Source organism: Xiphophorus maculatus, chromosome 14 (genome assembly GCF_002775205.1).
Source record: "Xiphophorus maculatus strain JP 163 A chromosome 14, X_maculatus-5.0-male, whole genome shotgun sequence".
Taxonomy (NCBI): domain Eukaryota; kingdom Metazoa; phylum Chordata; class Actinopteri; order Cyprinodontiformes; family Poeciliidae; genus Xiphophorus; species Xiphophorus maculatus.
The window spans coordinates 337,591-356,955 of record NC_036456.1 but is presented as its reverse complement, the minus strand read 5'-3'; the positions used below and the strand labels follow the sequence as shown (position 1 = coordinate 356,955).

Here is a 19,365-nt window from a genome sequence, read left to right as displayed (position 1 = left end):
ACTTTTTCTCTTGTGGGTAGATCACCTAGAAAGTGGGCATTCCACAGTTTTCATGTGGTTTTTGTCTATGTGATAAGTATGATATAGATTGTTTTTAGAGTTTAAAAACATTTATTACCACTAACGTCTGTGGTGGTGTTGATTGTTGATTCCCAGAATTGTTCCCCCCTCATAACTTTGTCAAATAAAGAGCAAATGCTACCAAACTTACATGATTTATTATTGATGATGAAAGGAGTAAACACACTTAAAGACTTGTAAATTAATTTGTTCCTGTGTTTTGGAGGGGGAACGGATTATTTCAGGTGGCTAAAATATATGGTTCCCCCCTTATAACTTTGGCAAATAATGATCAAATGCTTTCAAACTTACTTGATTTATTGTTGATGATGAAAGGAATAAACACAGTTAAAGACTTGTTGCTGAATTAATTTGTTCCCATGTTATGGAGGGGGAACAGGTTATTTCAGGCAGCTGAAATATCCATTCTCTCCTCTCCTCCCCCCATAACTTTTGGGAATAAAGAGCAACTGTTGCCAAATTCTCAAAAATTGTTATGTGTGATAGCATATAGTATACTAGAAATTTCCTTACTACTGTAATCTGTCATATTTTACGTTATAATGGGATTTACCAGAAAGTCCGCGCTCTCGTCTTTTCAGGATGTCTTAATTTTTGTGCCATGCTTCAGCCAGCTTCCATCCTCTTATATCAGCAATGAAAAATTATAAATACACACTACGTGTTGGAAAACTGTGTTTTGGTGACTGACTTTTATTTCTGTCAGGCGGAAGTGACAAAAGTTGGAAAAAGACCGATTCTCTTGTCGTTTAAAATAACACAAAACAGCGTAAAAAGACCTCGTTTATTTAATTATTTTTACAATTTTGTAAACAACAGCTGCTGATTAAACTAAATGTTATAGGGTGACCATATTTTACTTTGGGAAAACGTGCAGCGGGGGGGGTGTTAGGTAAACCAGAACACCTTAGAGCGGAGAGGGGGGGGGGGGGGGTGCTGCCCGCACTGACGCGGCTCAGGGATTACGTGACACGCAGCGCAGTGCCCTACAATGCACTGTAAGCTATGTAATGTGTTTTCAGGCAGTTGACCAAAATCCCGGAGGATTTTTAAATTCCCCCCGGACATCTTTTTAGGTCTGAAAAGTAGGACATGTCCGGGAAAAAGAGGACGTCTGGTCACCCTAAAGTGTTACAAGCTTGACATGATTAACTGAGTTGTTTTTACCGAGAAATCGATCAGAAGCGCCGTGAAAATGGTCAGATCCGCCTCTCTGACTGCAATGCGAGCTCCCGACACAGGGGGAACAGATTTTCACAGGGGAACAGAATTTTGCACAAGACCTGTCTGTTGAAGTAAGGATGAATCTAAAAGTTGCAGGACGGTAGCTATCGAGGAGTGGACTTCAGCACCCTTGGTTTAGTATTTTTGTTAGCAGCTAGCTAAAGCTAGCCAAGCACGTGTAGCACAAGGTATTGGGTGGTTAACCAAACATTAAAACTGTAAGAAAAATCTGAAGGCCATTTGAGTTAACATTATTTAGCTGCAGAGTTGTTTTCTTGAAGTTTTTGGCTTTAGATGGAATAATGAGAGTGGCTGTGCTGGACCGGTGGGTTGATCTAGTCGATCAAAGCTAAGCCAAAATCTTTCTGAATCTATACATACAATAAATTATAACATATTGGTTGCCTTTTTTATCTTCATTAGTATGTCATGTTGGTGACTGAAGCCTGTTATGATCATTTCCACACATCACATTTCTTCAGAAAGAACTTTTAATGCTGTCCAGAATGTTTCTGTAAGCCTTCTAATTACTAGAATACCTAATGATTATGTGATACTTAATGTCTGAATCAGAAATTATTTCTGATTTTTTTTATGCTTTATCTTGTAGGTGGTGAAAAACACTCTCCAGGCAAAACCATGTGGTTAGAGTGTTTTGAATGAATATGATAGTGACACACACAGGTGGGTCTGGTTAGCTTTGCTCACACTTCTCTTTAAAATATGTATTTATTATCCTAATGTGTCTGGTATTTTACCTGGTTTTCCTCCATGCTGGGATAAACAGGCATTCTTCTGTTGGTTCATGTTCTTCTTCCTACGTCCATAGGCCACAAGAAGAATCCAAAACATCTCATGTCAAACTGTAGATCATGTTGTCAGATATGTGCAGGTATGTGGTTATTCTAATGATCCTACTTATTGTGTTGAAGCACTTTCTCATTAGCTTAGTTTGCTATTTGCTATATATAATTAATATTTTTTATTATTCGTCTTCTTAGCATTTTGTCAAAGATGAGAGCCAGTATTAAAGCCTTCCTCATTGGTGTGGAACCAGGACAGCCCTTCCTCCTGCATGTTGGTGAAAACAAGAGCAGCACCAAAGACACTTTACTATCAGTGATCACACAATAATCCCTGACCATCCATGGCCGCTTTCGATGAACTTTCGAAGCTCATTTCACCTTCAGTGCAAAATACCATGAATTTATCTACAACTTCTTCACAGTTTTCTGTGGCACATGAAAACCTACAGTTTTTAACTTTGACACAACACTTGAGGTGCTTGCTTTTATTTTGCCTGGCAGAGTGGACAGTCTTTATTATGATCATTTAAATATTCTTCATTGTAGAAGAACATTTCTAAAACAAAATGTTTTAGAATTATTACTTATTATTGGACTTGTAATAAGCCAAGTTCAGTTAAGGACTTGGCTTATTACAGTCCCTATGGCAAGCAGTTTTCTGAAATGTGTGGGAAAGAAAACATAACAGATTGCCATACTGTATGACCTTTGTTGTATATTGCTGTCAGTGCTGTTTGATGATCTTGTTTTCAATTGCAAGTATATTTAAACTGCAACTTATATTGGGGTTTTTGTTGATTCAAGTGGCATCTAATGTTTTTTAAAGTGAATTCGGGAATTATTGACTGACAGTATTTTTTAAAAGGTTTTATTGGCTCTAGTGGCCTTTTTATTTGATACTGAATTGACAGTAAAATGGGTAATGAGATAACAGGGAAAACATGCAGCAAAGACCGGGAAGCAAACCTGCGACAGCTGCGTTGAGGACTAAGGCCTCCATATGTGGGTTGTGCTTAACCCCTGCACCACCACAGCACACCCTACCAGTAATATTTTAAAATTCAGATTTCTATGCTGATCTATATTTAACACAATTCTGTGTTAAACTAACACATTGATAGTGTTAACTTTTGACACTACATGCTAGTATTAGGTAAATCAACACTGATGTGTGTTAAATTTCAACTACTGAGAGTGTTGATTCAACTCTACCACAAATAACACTTTCAAAAGTGTTACTTTAACACAAACAAGAGTGGACCAATATAGACACTTTCAAAGTGTTGAATTGAACTCTCTAGGAGTTGAATTAACACTTCCAAATTTGCTGTGTAGAATGTCGGGACGACTCCGATTTAACATCGGGAATCCCAAACAGCTGACATGGCGCAACCGAGAGTCCAGTGGACATCAGAGACGATATGTTTATTCAGCATGAATGTTTATTCAGCATTTCCTACAAGGAATATCAACAGAAATGACAATAAGAGGAACTGCAGAGAAACTGGTACCACAGTTGATAAACCCGGTAACGTTTCAGCTATCATTAACCTGACATGACATAAGGCTATTCATTTAGTCAGGGCTTGATGCTGACATTAGCTCTCTTAAAATTAGTCCACAAACTATCACTGTTGCTTCTACATCGTCATCCGTGTTTGTTTATTCTAAATTCATGTATGGTATGTTGGGGGTTTTACAGGATTTTCTTCTGGAATCGTGATGTTTGTGAGTGAAATCGGTTCTTGTGTGGCTCCTGCCGTGTGGCTGGACACACGAACCGATCAAACCAGTTGTAATTTTATTGGCTAGTGTCGTGTTTGAAAAATCTGCCGACAATTTTTAAATTGTGCCGTGTGAACCAGTTTTGTTTGTTGCTGCTGTTTTTCTTTTGTGTGTTTTCTTTTATGTACTTGTGATATGGTCTCACGTGTTATGTGTTTTTGTGTTTGTGACATTCTGTGTGTTCGGGGGGGGGCCTGTACAATGTATATATTTCACACCTGAATGTATATTTTTATTGTGAAGGGGAGAAGGTGAGAGGAGAAAACACCAACTGTTGTATTTCATTCTATTTTTTAGTTTTGGTTGGAAGACATTGAGAATAAATCAAGACTCAAAGACTTCCACATGGTCATTATTGTTACATGATACTCATGTAGTGAGTAGGTCCGTGTAGTGCATATGAGTGTGATAGGCATGTCTATCGAGCAGTTATGTATCTGTTAAATACGGAACGCGAAGTTTAACGGCCAAATATGAGACGACTCCGTATTTTACGGGACTGGTGACAACCCTATTCAGGGGTGCTGAGTACATGGTACATGAACTTTTCTAATCATTTTGACCACTCAAAGCGCACCGATCGGATCGGTGTATAAATCAAAGCAGATCGGTAGGCAATTTGGTTAAGTGGTGCTTTGCCCAGAGGCACATCGACATGTGGCAGGAGGAAGCTGGAATCGAACCTACAGCCTTCCGATTGCAAGTCGACTACTTTACCAAAGAGCCACAGTCATCCTACTAATCCTATTAATGGTTCACTTTTAAATGTTTATTTACACAGCTGGTATCACTTTAGCAAATAGGTGCTGTAGAATGTGTTCTATGTTTTAGATTATATTACAATTTAAATCTTTAGTAGCCAGTATGATACAAGTTATTTTGAAAACTACTTGCCAAGTTTGGGATTTGAAAATAATGGTGCTACTGTCAGAACTGGGTGACATAATTATGTTATAATACAGGAAATTTACAGAAAAATACTGATACGGGAGCACGTTGGGGAAGAGAGGTGAAATATTGTAGTTTACTGGTCAACATGGGAGACTTGACGGGTATGAATTCAGTTATTTACGATGTGAAAAAAGTATTCAAATTCTTACAGTTCTTTTATGTTTGATTATTTTGACACATTTTACTGAACAAAGATAACCTGAGCAAACACTGTGTTAAATGCTGATTTCATATTTGAAGGCATAAAACACAATCCAAACCAACCTGACCCATACCAAACCTTAGTAGCCTATATGCAATGAATATATAGGCTACTAATACTCATGTAGTGAGTAGGTCCATGTAGTGGACCTACTTCTGTTTAAATTTAAGCCACATCAGTATAGGATGTCGATGTTCAGGATATTCTACCCGTTTCACATTGGTAGATGGCACATCTGCTAAATTCCCTAATCAGAACATCCTACCTCTTTGAACATGGTGATGCACTAAATTATTTAATCAAAATACCTGATAAATACAGTATGTGGGTAGCTTATACTGGTGCATTAAACACCCTGCATCAGAAGAGTCTACCTTTTAAAAATATTTAAAATACAGAGGTGTTTGTAAGTAGTTTGTAAGAATAAAACTGTCAGACAGGGGAAACAAGTTTTTATTGAAATTAAATTAAGCACAGACATCTACAAATACAGATCACCGCAAAATCTTTATTGTCCATTAATACATTATATAGCAGTGTAATGAATTGATCTTCATCACTGGGACTATTTTTGCTTAAGTCACTGTATAGCACTTTAAAAGCACTTTTTGCACTTTATTAACAAGCACTTTATTTAGCACTGCACTTTTAGCATAGATTTGCACATCAATAACAATTTGCACACAAGAAGTTTAATTGTATTTATTGGGTGTTTTTAGAGATTAGCATGTAGCCTTTTGTTCTGGGCTCTGCACAGCTGCTCCTCATTGACGAGTGAGGTGGTTGCCTGTGAAGGGATGATGATTGTTACTCAGAGCAATGAGCTACTGGTGGGTAAAACTGAGCAAATGTGTTGTGCATAATCTGTTAAGTGTGGAGTGCTAATATGAAGTGACTCACCTGTCCTTTCTGTGTCCTCTCCAGGGTGTTTGGACAAATACTGCCCCGGGGGTCCAGACACCATATATAGTTTCCGGGAGAGGCCATTGAAAAGTGTGGGGGGGAATTGTTTATGGGTTTTGTGCTATTTCATTATGGTGTAATGATAAAACATAAAATATTTATAAAAAGTAAATGGAAATGTTTGTATTTAGTAAAAGGTATTATAATTAAATAAATGTATATTGGTTGAATTGAGATCCCACTGTGAGTTAAAGGTAGTTTGGTCTGTCACAGCTGGGACTATTTAAGGCTGTAGTTTCACCTGTGAAGTGTTGTTGATGCTGTGTGAAGAATAAACCACTACTGTTTCCACCTGACTGTCTCAAAGCTTCATCCTCACTGTAAAATCCAGGCTCAAAAGGCCGCCTTGTTACAAGCAGTCTTTATCAAATGCAGAGCAGTCAAAATGTGTCCTCTGAACTGTGCAGGTTCTGTGCTTAAAATTCTGTGCTACGCTTAATATACACTAATATTACACTAAACATACACAGCTTCAGTCCCACAAAATATTGCTACCGACATGCTCTTAGCATGGTTTGTTAAAAGAAGTATTATTAAACTAAAATCTTTTAAAGTATAGGGGCAAAAATGCTCACATAAACAACATATTTTGTCGTGATTAACGTTAACACCAAGCCATGACTTTTTTGTTTACAGTACAGTAGCAACAATTCAGATGGCAAACTAAAGTCATATATAAATATGTTTACAGGCTGCCTGTCAGGTAAACTTAAAACATGAAGTAATACAGCAGCTTAATGAAAGCCAGATATAAAATAAATTAAATAAAGCTTACCTTAATCTTTGACAAAATAAAACAGTCAAAACGAAGCTTCCACGGGTAGGATGTATTGATAAGACATCTGGTGAGTAAGCAGTATGCGTATTACCACAAGGTAGGATGGATTGATGGGTAGCACAGATAGTCAGAACACCGGCACTAGAGTATTGGAGTTTGATACGTGTGTTACACCAATGTGGTGTGTCTATTTTGGAGCTAACATCTTGATTTAGTGAAGTCAATTGGGATTCCTTTTTGGGATATCTTTTTGTAGAGCTGTCTACAATGTCAAGACAGGACACATGAGAAGCAAAAAAATAAATCTGTTATGGACTGCCTATGTTTTGACTGACAGGCTATCTGAACGTGCTGTCCAATAACCGTTGGCGTGAGCGCTGGTGCCGCCTGAAAGACAACCAGCTACTCCTCCACAAAGACCGTGACGACCTGAAGAGCCACATCGCCTCACTGCCCCTTCGAGGCTGCGAAGTCAACCCCGGCCTCGACCACAAACACCCTTTCGCTTTCCGCCTCCTTCGTAATGGCCAGGAGGTGGCGGTGCTGGAGGTGAACTACTGATAGGACTCTGGAAGACACTTAGTAAAGAAGAGATGCATTGCACTCATGCTTTATTACTGTGTTCTCTGGTTTTTCTTGAGGCCTCCTCCTCTGAGATGATGGGGCGTTGGTTGGGGGTGTTATTGGCCGAGACTGGCTCTACCACTGACCCAGCCACCCTGCACTATGACTACATTGATGTGGAGACCACCGCCAATGTCATTCAACTAGCCAAGCAGTCCTTTTGGTGAGCAGAACAACATTTGCTTGCTCTTTTTAGGTTTGTTGTCTCCCTCTTCATGAGCAGCTATGTAACTTTATGCTTCTATCTCTTCAGTTTCACTAGTAAACGTGCCATCTCTCCCAATCCATACCTTGACAGCCAAGTCAATGGTTATGCCTGTCCTTCTGGTATGGCTCTACACTATGATGATGTGCCTATAAATGGAATGGTAAGCACACCTGGGCACTTTTATTGCAGTGTTTTATAAAATTTCTCATAATCTTGAACATTCAAGGTTTCTTCTCCCTTTGCAACAACAAACTTCATTGTGTTTTACTGGAGTTTTTATGAGCCAAAACACAAATATATAACTGTAAAGTCAATGGAATTGCCTTGACGATTTGTTGTTTTCAACATTTTAAATTAATAAAAAATAAAAGAAATGGGATGGATATTAGTGGTCACACCCTGTTTACCATAAAACTCTTAAATAAAATCCAGTGCTACCAATTTCCATGTGAAGTTATTTAATTAATAAGCACCTATTTGGTAATTAAATGAATGTTAACGTAGCTTTTCTTTGAAGGACTCAAAGGTTTGCTGGAGAACACTGATCCTCCAGGATTTCGCAATTGTTTTTGTGACTTTTTTGGCGATCAGAGACATCAATTTCTACTTTAGAAACATTTGCAAGGAATTTTGTGATATTTCTTCCTCATTAAACCCATTCTAAAATCTAAATATAGAAGAAAAAAATATTTTCTTTTTCTTATATATGACATATTGACATATTGGACAAAAAAAAAAGTTCTTCTTTAACAAACTTAAATAGCTCAATTTTTGTTACTTGCCTTATTGAAGATGAACTGTAATTGACATAATGTAAGGTTGATGCAACAAAGTAGTACAAATAGCCCAATATTTTTGACTAAATCATCATTCTTCTACTTCTTCTTGCCATCTTCTTGGTTGTTTCCATTGCAGTTTTACAAAATACATCTATTTTGATGCGGCTGAAAAACCAGCTTATCTTAGCGCAAAAACATTTTATCAAAAAATGTGAGTTGTTTTTTAATTGGTGAGTTTCCATCAAGTAGATTTATTTTTGTACTCTCAATTTGTGCAATTTTATGGTTAATGGAAGCACAGTCATGTTCATCAAATATGCAACTCAAATGTAACTTCACCACGGTTCTAAAACTAGACATTTTTAAGGGAATGAGAAGAACTCTTCAACTAAATGTGATTTTAGTGTAGAGTGGGTGGGGTCATTGCCAAATTCCTCTACAATCTGCAGTCAGGGGTTTGTGCAAAACACTAAAATCCATTCATTCGTTCAACCTGGTAAGCTATTAAGGACATGTTCTTATTTACAATAACAACCTGGCAGGGAAGAAAAGGAAATATTAGAACAAACAACAATATTATACAGTTTTTAGGCATAAATCTACCTAGACACATGGGGCCGAATGCAAAGACTCAGATGATTGAAATAATCAGATGATTATTCGTGAAAAATGTTCAAAACAATTATTCATTATGAAATCTTAAAAACAAGGAGTTGAAATACTTTTGCAATGGAATGTAACTTTTAGTAATATCTGACATTATCTGGATGGGTAATATTTACCAATCCAGATAATGTCACATATTGACTTCCTGCTTGTACTAACTGTGACCTCTCCTCCTTCCTGTCATCCTTATTTTGTTGCTGTTTTTCTTCTTTTTTCATTCCTTTTCTTCACCTTGTTTGCTTGCTTTCCTCATCTAACTCAAGGAACTTGAGTTGCAGTACTCCTCTCCCACCACACAGGGGGGGCAGATGAAAGAGGAAGTGCAGCAAAAGAGCACAAATCTGTATGAAAATATGCCATTACCTCAACTCGTGACGCGCTATCCCCCCAAAGCTTCCTCTGCTTCCTCCTCCTTTTCTGCTGCTCACTACAAATCCCCTGTTTCTAAAATCTCCTCTCGATTCCTGACTGCTGACCATAAACCTTTGGACTCCACTCAGGTGACTAACACTCTGCTGCTTAACTAATAAACTCATCATACAAACTCTTCTGCATTTATTCCTTTTTTAAGCCTCACTAACAATATTATACAGTTTTTAGGCATAAAAACTGTATAATATTGGGTCCTCACCAATGACTTAGTTCTTGCATCCCTTCCATTATATTTTCTGCTTCCCTCAGATCAACTCATAGATAATTTGCTTTTCACATTGTTTGATAATTTAAACTACGTATTATGGTTGTGTGATTATCCTTTCCTTTAATATTTTTACATTGACAGCCTTCTTCTGCAACCATATAAGGCACCACACAGGCTATTATGGAGCTCTACCTCTTACTCACCACCCTTCGATGTGTGCACTGTGTAGTGCCGCCAGCAACTGTAACAGTGACCATAGACCACAAAGTGTTGCTCTGTTGAATAATGAAGGCTGTCAAGGTGGACAAAGGTTTTTATTTCAGAAGGATTCACCTATTTTACTACATTTACAATATACTATTATTCAAAGTATGAACCAAATATTAATTTATAATAACTAAAATCATGGAAAATCATAATTTCTTGAATAACTAAGGATCCTAAATATTTGGATAATATGGGTTACATGAAAGATCTCAGCCAGTCAGCTGACAAACCAGTACAGCGTTCCAGTTCCCTCGGCTGTGAGACACTGTTGTTCTGGTTTTATTGTCCACTTATGTACACTTCTGGTTAATGTTAACGCCAATTAGTTGCAATTTACAGCAACAATGTTCTTAATAAAATGCTGCGATCATTTCATTATTACAACACTGCACACATTGTACTGAAGTGGTGGATGCTGTGAAGCACAGCATGAATGTAAAGAACAGGGAGAAGATGCTCTGTGTTGTGAGTTTATGGAAGATAAAGCCTTGAAAGAAGTTTTTAATAAAAAATTTTTCTCAGTATTAAACATGTAAATGAAGATATAAAATTAATTTTAGAAATGTTTTTAAATGAACGTTTAAAGGTTTTATGAACATTTTCATAGATATAAAGTATCAACTGTGGGACTTGTGACTTTCTATACATCTTGTGGTCCAAAATTTTAGGTAGCTGAGTTATATTGCACTTTAAATTCACAGCATGCACAAGTCAAGCAAGCTGTGTGGCTTTTGATATGTCTGTTGGTGCAGTACTCTCCAAAAATGAGCTCTCCATATAGAGATTTATGAATGCTGGTACAGGCAAACCTGCTCTATAAAAGCCCTTTCCAAATCATCCAGTTTGAGTACAAAGAGATGGAAATTAGATGGAAATTGTAAGATCCCCTTTTGAGGAACCACTTTTGCTCAAAGTGCTCTGTCCGTGAGAGGATCTGCAGTTTGGAACTCACTTCCTGTTGATTTAAAGTCCGTAACCAGTTTTAGTACGTTCAAAAACTCTGGTTATGTCAAAAACAGAACTGAATCCATTTTTAATGTTTTACGTTTCACTGTTTGTTTGTAGATATTGTCAACAATATGTTGTGCTATTTTAAATGATTATCACTTCAATTTTTTAGAGGTACTTTTTAAAAGCCCATTTAGAGACAAGTGCTGAACATTAGCTGTTGCTATTGCACTATGACGCAAACATGGGGCCGCTGTTCTGCTCAGTCTGTCTATGTCTGTCTCTATCAAATAAACTTAATAATAATGAAAAAACATCAGAGGTACACACCAGGCGTCACAACAGCTCGGAAGGCCAACATGCAGAGGCGGCGATGGTGCATTTGGCGCCAAGGGCGCCGTATAGGAGAGAAAGGTTATGATAATCCTAAGGGATTTAGTGCTGTCAATCACAATCTCATGTAGCTGCTCATCCTTCCTCCCCCTCGCTCTGTGCTATGCTGCAGCTAGCGCAGTCTGTTGTAAATGCTTAGTCTTGTTAGCATAGCTACCAGTGATGGCAGATAAACGATTTTCCTGTAAGGATAAGTTGTTTTTTTACCATTTAGCAGCGAGTGAATGAAGTTGATTGACAGCACTAAGACCTTCCTCCTGGCTCTGATTGGTTGTTTTGGTCAGAACGTTGCATTACTTTAGCCAGCAATAGTAGTTCAGGGAGACTGTGGAGGAGGTTGATTGTTTTCACAGATTATCCGTCTCATAACAAACTGTCACGATACAGTGACAGTTTTAACAAATATGGAGAAAACATATTTTTCATTAAAGTTATATACTGCAGTTTGAATAAAATGCAACTACATAGCATTTTTTTGAGAAGCCTGGATTGCTTTATGTATATTTTGCATGTTGCCTATGACTGTTGTTCGTGGGGAAAGACATTTCAGTAATCTAAAACTAATAGAAAAAATTTAAGCAACCTACTTGCATACTGTGTGCAGACTGTTGGATGTAAAATTCCTGAGCAGTAAATATTGTTCTTGTTATCAGTATTGGACCAAAGAAAGCAAGGCAGTTGCAAGCCTTTAAAATTGTGACACTTTTGATGGGTCAGATAGACTCAAGATATTGTAATAGCAGCTGCGTGGGGGGCCCCAATTAAATTTTTGCCCCTGTTTAGCGCACACACCCTCGCATGTCACCAATAAAGCTAGCTTAACTCGCGCGCCATGTTTTCTCGACACAGATCTCACTCGCCAGAAAAATAAATGGCAAATTAGTAGTATCTTGCCTATCATTAGTAGTATTTTGGCTATTTTCATTTTCATTAAAGTATCCAAAATGTTGCTACACAAAATATTTAAATGGAATGAATGCTTCTTTGGTGCAAATGCAACAATGCCAGTCAACTGCATCTTTATTAGCCTAATCTGTAAACACAACTGGTGCAATCTATCCTAGTGCAATGTACCAATCCAATCCAGCTTTATTTCGTCCATTCATCCATTTTCATTTTCCTGACAGGTCACCAGTCTGTTGCAGGGCAATACAGAAACAGACAGGACAAACAACCATACACACACACACACACACTCACTAAGGAGAATTTAGAGAAACCAATTAACCGAGCAGAAAGACTCGGTTAATTGTCTTTCTGCAATTAACCGAGTTAATTGGTACCGATTCTTGGGTACAGAGAATCGGTACCCAATACCTTCTTGCTGCAAGGCAACAGTGCTACCAATTGCGCCACTGTGCAGTCCTCCAGTTTTATTCAAGCAAAAATATATTATCATATTAGCCATGTAATAAAATACTAATAAAATAAGCAAAAGCTAATATTAACATCTCAATATGTCAAAAAAAATTAGTTTTAAGAAGGGATTTAAAATTATACAATGGTGTAGCCTGTCTGATGCACCGGTGCCATCAATAAAAAAAAACTGTCCCTCAACATGATGCTAACACCACTATGCTTGACACATGATATGTCAATTATAATTACAGGTGATTTAGATTTGTTGAGTTCAGTATTAATCTTTGACTCTACTTTATTGCACTGTTCATACTTGATGTCTGACAAAAATCCCAAAGAGGGTTTTGTGTTTCAATATTAGAATTGCCATTTAAAAAGCTTCCCTTGTGCTTTTCCTGTTTGCTACAGTTCAAGGGAAAGAAGGGAGCCAGTATCAATGGAGTGGCTTCCAAACAGAAGGCTGAGCCAAAGAGTCAGGCCAAGAAGAATGGAGTCAGTGGGTTGGCATCTGTGAAACGCAACAACTCCAGTAAGTGTTGTCTCTGAATTCTCCTGTGGAGCATAAGGAACTCATGTTTTTTGTGTGTGTGGCTCCGTTGATCAGTCCCTCCAGTTTTTTGTGGAAATTTATGCAAAATCAAAAGTATCCCTATTTTGCACTAATGTACAGCAGAGGATTAGGGATACTAAAAACAGGAGAAAAAAATAGTTCTGATGTTAATTTCTTTCTCCTTCTATGTCAAAATCCAAAAAAATAAGTCAAGTATTTTTGTTGGCCTATGAAAATAGTGATATTACTGTTTCTTCCTCGTTAAAGGATTTGTAAACCTGAACTTTATCTACACTGAAAGTATGTCCAAAATTTATTTGGTAGAATTGAATTTTAGGACTAGATTTGTCTGATGGTGCTTACAGAATTTAAATAATTCTATTTCTGAGAAAAAAGTCAGAATTCCTTTTATTCATGTGGCTCTAATCCTCTTCCATACTAATGTGTAATTGTGAGTTTATAGCAATCCATCCATCTTCTTCCGCTTATCCGAGGTCGGGTCGCGGGGGTAGCAGCTTCAGAAGGGAGGCCCAGACTTCTCTCTCCCCGGCCACTTCTTCCAGCTCTTCTGGGGGAATCCCGAGGCGTTCCCAGGCCAGCCGAGAGACATTTTATAGTTTATAGCAATTTTTTCCAAAAATTGTTAAAAACATTAACTTTAAGTGACTAACTCCCACATGAAGGTAGCTGTATTTATTACTTTTACTACTCTGCTGCTTCAGCCTTACTTGATGTCGAGTTATTGATATAGCCAGTAAGAAAAATCGAGCTATTTAAGTCCTTTAAAGAATACAAATGTTTGTGTGTGTCCAATCTACCTGCTTGTTATGTTTCTATCACCTTTTTTGAAGAAGTTTAAGTACAAAACATGTTGCAAAGCTTCTTGCAAATATTTCTAATGTAGCAACACAAAATCAATCATATCTGATCCTGAACGTTGACAAGACGAAGGAGATGATCGTCGACTTCAGGAAGAACCGGCCCAGCCACGCTCCACTGCTCATCAACAGCTCGGCTGTGGAGGTGGTCAGCAGCACCAAATTCCTGGGGGTGCACATCACTAACGACCTCACCTGGACTGTGAACACCACGTCTCTGGTCAAGAGGGCACAGAAACGCTTGTATTTCCTGCGGAGGATGAGAAGAGCACACTGTAGAACATCCTCAAGACATTCTACAGAAGCACCATAGAGAGCATTCTGACCAGCTGCCTCTCTGTGTGGTGTGGAGGCTGCAGCGCCTCCGACTGGAAGAACGTGAGGAGAGTGGTGCGGACAGCAGAGAGGATCATCGGGGCCCCCTTTCCCTCCATTCAGGACATTTCATCCCAGCGCTGCGTGTCCCGAGGCCGAAACATCATCAGTGACCCCTCAGACCCCCACCATGGACTGTTCTCCCTGCTGCCCTCTGGAAAGAGGTTCTGCAGCATCCGGTGCAGGTCCACCAGGTTCCGAAACAGCTTTTTCCCACTTGCCATCAGACTGCTGAACTCTTAACTGGACTGCACTCAAAAACTGGTCTCCACTTTATACCTTGCACATGTACAGAGCTAAATAACTTCCTTTTTACTGTCAGTCCTGCACTTTATATTTTATATTCATATTTATATTCATATTTTATATTGTATTTTATTTTTATTCTGGAGTAACCTCACAACATTGGAAGCTCAAAACATTGTCCTGAGCCGTATGCAACCAAATTTCGTTCTGTATACACCCTGTGCATGCAAAATGACAATACAGTCAGTCTAAGTCTAAGTCTATATCTATCACAAAAATCATAAAAAAACATCTTGAAATCCTGGATGGACTGACTGATGATTCTAGCAGAGCAATTTGTAAAACTCACAAAAAGTTATCCCAACATGTGTGATGGACACCAGGAAGACTTGAGTCTAGGATAGAAACTAAAAGATGGGAAGGTGGGTTCAGAGGTTTTTGTGTTCGATGTGTGATTGAGAGCGTTTGTAACCTCCTGTAACTCTGCAGAAAGTACTTAAAGTAACTCTTCAATTTCCCCTCCAAACGATTTGAGAACACCAGCCTTCTTTCCAAACTCAGCTCTCTGGTTGCCATCACTCAGGTTTGCAGGAATGCAGGGCTTAGCTTTACTAATTAAGGAAGACTGATTCCTGTGGCTGGATTGCCGTGTGGCTGACATCATGCAGCCTTCTCACTGTCTCCTTTATTAGATGCTTTAACAGCCACACTTTGTTGTGCAGATGCAGAGCAGTGCAAGTACGGCAAGAACCGTGTTGAGGCAGATGCCAAGCGGCTGCAGGCCAAAGAGGAGGAGCTGATGAAAAAGAAACAGGAGATCAGGAACCATCTGAACCAGTTGAAGAAGGAGAGAAGAGACCTGCGCACTGCCGTGGAGGGAGCTGCAGGTAGGAAATCAGCCAAGAAGAAGGCTCATTTTAGCGGGATTTTCCAAAACTAGTAATTGTTTTTTCCGGAAATGCCAGGCAAACGTTTACATGCATCTCTGCTGGAGCGCTTGAAGAAGGTGGAAGACGAGTGCAAGCTGAAGGAGGAAGAGAGAGTGAACCTGGAGCTGGAGGCAACAGAGGTCAAGGAGAGTCTGAAGAAAGCTCTGAGCGGAGGAGTGACCCTGGGCCTCACCATTGAACCCAAAGCTGCCTCCTCAGACCTGCAGGTTAGAACTCCACCTCTGTTTCCTCACTGATGGTTGGCTGAGGTGGCAGCTTAATTTTCTGTTTTTCTCCCCTTAACAGTCTCCAGCCATGCTGCGGAGAACACAGGAGTCTTCTCACTTCTCCAGCTGTGACACCAGCGACACAGAGTCCTGTACACTGCCAGTCAACAGCGCATCGCTACTGCGCCGGCAGCAGAGTAGCCAGAAGCCATCAACGGTCAGAGGACATGTGCTGAGGAAGGCCAAGGTCAGAGTTGACTCTGCTGACTGATGTCACTGCTCATCTTACTGTACCTCCATTTGAGGAAATAGTTTTTCCTCAAATTATTTAGTTTGAGGAAAAAGACTGGAATAAGCAACATAAAGTAACCTGAATTAAAATTCTTCACTTTACAGACCTGTCCATGACACCAGAAATGTTATTTGTAAGATTGGCCCAAAAGAAATAATTAACCAAGCTAATTACGTCATGTTATTATTTATTTCTGCTTTCACTTATATGTAATACACACACATACACACACACACACACGCCCCCACACCCCTACACGCCCGCACACACACATATAGATCCAGACCATATAGACACATTGTCCACATAGACATAAAATAGAACAGACATAATACACAACAACACAAAAACCTATTTTTTTTTTTTTTTATCTTTGTGGAAACAGTAGTGCACTGACAGAAGGATGTGACAACATTACAAAAAAACTGTTCTTGGAGCTGCACAAACAACACAAACTTATATATTAAATTTCTCAAGAGTGCCTGGAAAGTCCTGACGTGCGTTATAAAATGTCTCACTTGCTCTACTGTACCTGGGTTTTTTAAGCAGAATTCTCATGGCCATAAGCAACTTTAAACTTCTGCATGCTATTGCTATTTTAAATTTCTACCACAAAGGGGCTGTATACAGGGATGTACAGTAAGCTTTGATTAAACTTACCTTTATCTTGTCTGTGCACATATTTTTTTGGTTCTTCACAGATACTAGACTGAAACTCAAACACATACAAAACAATGCTTCCAAGTTGTTATAGAGTGTGCTTTTGTTTCACAGGAATGGGAGCAGAAGAGCGGCTCATAAACCTCTGAAGTCTTCACATCGACCCTGCTTCCACTCCTTTCTGCTGCAGAAATTGTGTATATATTTATTTAAGACTGCTCATACAGGCAGAGTGTGTGCCCAGTAAGACACAGGGATATCATTATCACCAGCTAAAACAAGAGACAATGTTTTATACACCATACATATCACTACACACAGCTTTTTAGCATGATTAATGTGCCAAGTGATCCCATCACTTGGCATTCACAGGCTTCACATTTCTTACTAAAAAATTCTGATGCAGTTTTAAAGAAACAAAACTAAGTATTTATTTGTATATTTTAAAGGAAATACTGACTTTCCCATTTTTTATTTATGCTGAATATTTTTAAGGGTTTTTTGTTGGGTTTTTTTTGTTGTTTTTTTTAAATTTGTGACTCTTGACAAGCAAATTTTTTTTGAATTTGTGGAGCTGTGTCAATCAGGGTCACAACAGAAGAACACACGAGATAACAATGAAACTTCCTTACAGAGAATAAAAAAGAAACTGAATTACTTCTTGCTGTCACAACACTAAAGATTGGAAGACCTTTGACTGGAGGTGCATTACCATTAGTTTTACAACACGGAAGGGGCAGAAAATTGGGTAAAAAGCATAATAGAATTTTGGGTTCACTTACTTTTCTTCAACAACAATTTCAAAACAAATCTGCCTCAATTTTGAGTAAACTTGAAAAAGCTAGCATGTCTAGAAAAGGCTGAGGTGGTGCGCAATGCCCGGAGAGATAGTTTTACAAGCACTTATCACAGCATCCAACAGTAGCTGCATTTCCATTATCCAGGAAATTGTGCAAACTGAAATTACGAAAATAAATATGCTTAATAGAAGCATGCCGATTTTTAAAAAGCTCATGTTTTTCAATAGTTTTTGCTTTACGGTAAGATGGTTTTTTGGCCATATTGAAATAGTTGTATCTTGCAGAACTGCAATGGAAAACTTTTGTCGCATCATATGAGTCAATTTATCAACAGTCTTATGTTGCCACTGGCAAAAAAAATGACACAAGTGGTAGGAGGATAATAGTCTATTTGTTTTTTTTTGGACAATGTTCAGCTGGCTTCACCAGAGCTCTCACAGCATCACACAGTCCATAAATACTTGTGTGTCATTCAAATGTGTTGAATCCATAGCTCTTCTGTGAAATTGCCAAGTACAATTTCCCAAAACTACTGCAGACGCAGCTGTTCCCAGGTGTAAGGGGTTTGTCGCTCCAATGGGGGAAAACGCCTGATGAGAGCGATGAGTTTACTATTTGGATCGGATCAGCAGCAATAACAGGCAGGACTTTCTTAAAGAAATGTGAGGGTAAAACATCCAGACAGCAGGAATTTGAACTTAGTTGACTTATAATTTCCTGTAGGGTTTTATAATTAAGTAGTTGAAATTGGGTCATTTTTCCTGTATTTGTTTTGTTTGGGCACAGCATTGGTACTGACTTTATAGTGGATGTGCAGATTAATCCTCTGCTTTTTTTTATCTTCTCTGAAAAGAAGCTGGAAAACTGGTTGCAAGCGGCATTTGTTTGAAATTCAGGTGGTAGCATAATAGGAGGGTTTGTGATTCTGTCAACTGTTGCAAATAAAGCTCGAGCATTGTTAATGTTTTTGTTTATGACGTCTGCAAAGAAAGCCTCTCTTGCATGTTTTAGTGTTAAATGATAGTTAGAGTCAGGTGGCTTAAATGAAGTGAGGTTTGCTATGTGAGCGCTAAGGAGAGACGTCCCAAGTAAAACCTGTTGATTCATTCCATCTGTAAATTTAAGAAACGCTAGTCCAGAACACATTTCTTCTTCAGAGGTATCTTGTGAAGCCTGTGAATGAGTGGGTGAGCAGAGAAGGAGGAAGGGAACCAGTCGCTCCGTCTCCAGTCGATGTATCAGCTTGTTTTGGAACGATTTGCTCCTGATATGCAGAGGGTTTCATCCTAGTCAGAACTCCTTGAGCCTGTTCTTCTGAAGCAATGATCACGTTGCTGTCCTTGTTGATAAAATAAAAAAGATTTGCAGTGAGCAGCTTTATCCCATGTTTATTAAGATTGCGTCCGCCTCTTCCAAAAAGGTGAAAGCTCTGCCAATAAATCCAGAGGTTATCGATGAAGGTCACTGAGCTGGCAGAGCAGGTTTTAATCAGCCATTTGTTTATCATGTCCAGCCTGGAGTGTTTTTTGTCTCCCCATTGAGGTGATGGAATTGGACCGCTGAGAAATAACTTCATTTTTAACTTTCCCATAGTGTTCAGAAGAATATTAAAGTCCTTTTTCAGAATCTCAGATTTCTGCTTTGCCAGATCGTTGGCTCCAACATGCACAACTAAAGACTCAATATCTGGCTGATCAGTGGTTAGAGAGAGAACTTTGCAAGTTAAATCAGATA

At 38.7% G+C, this 19,365-nt stretch overlaps 1 protein-coding gene across 2 annotated transcripts in view; it reads left to right on the top strand.

Moving 5' to 3' along the window:
* afap1 (actin filament associated protein 1) overlaps nucleotides 1–16,988 on the top strand; it is a 124,981-nt gene extending 107,993 nt beyond the window's left edge. For both annotated transcript variants that reach the window (XM_023346294.1, XM_023346295.1), the window contains exons 10-17: nucleotides 7,128–7,339; nucleotides 7,432–7,577; nucleotides 7,668–7,782; nucleotides 13,083–13,203; nucleotides 15,446–15,610; nucleotides 15,689–15,879; nucleotides 15,959–16,126; nucleotides 16,946–16,988. In XM_023346294.1, coding sequence (XP_023202062.1) covers nucleotides 7,128–7,339; nucleotides 7,432–7,577; nucleotides 7,668–7,782; nucleotides 13,083–13,203; nucleotides 15,446–15,610; nucleotides 15,689–15,879; nucleotides 15,959–16,126; nucleotides 16,946–16,972 — 1,145 coding nt within the window. In that variant the 3' untranslated portion in view covers nucleotides 16,973–16,988. The remainder of the gene's footprint in view (nucleotides 1–7,127; nucleotides 7,340–7,431; nucleotides 7,578–7,667; nucleotides 7,783–13,082; nucleotides 13,204–15,445; nucleotides 15,611–15,688; nucleotides 15,880–15,958; nucleotides 16,127–16,945) is intronic.
* Nucleotides 16,989–19,365: the final 2,377 nt, after the last annotated feature.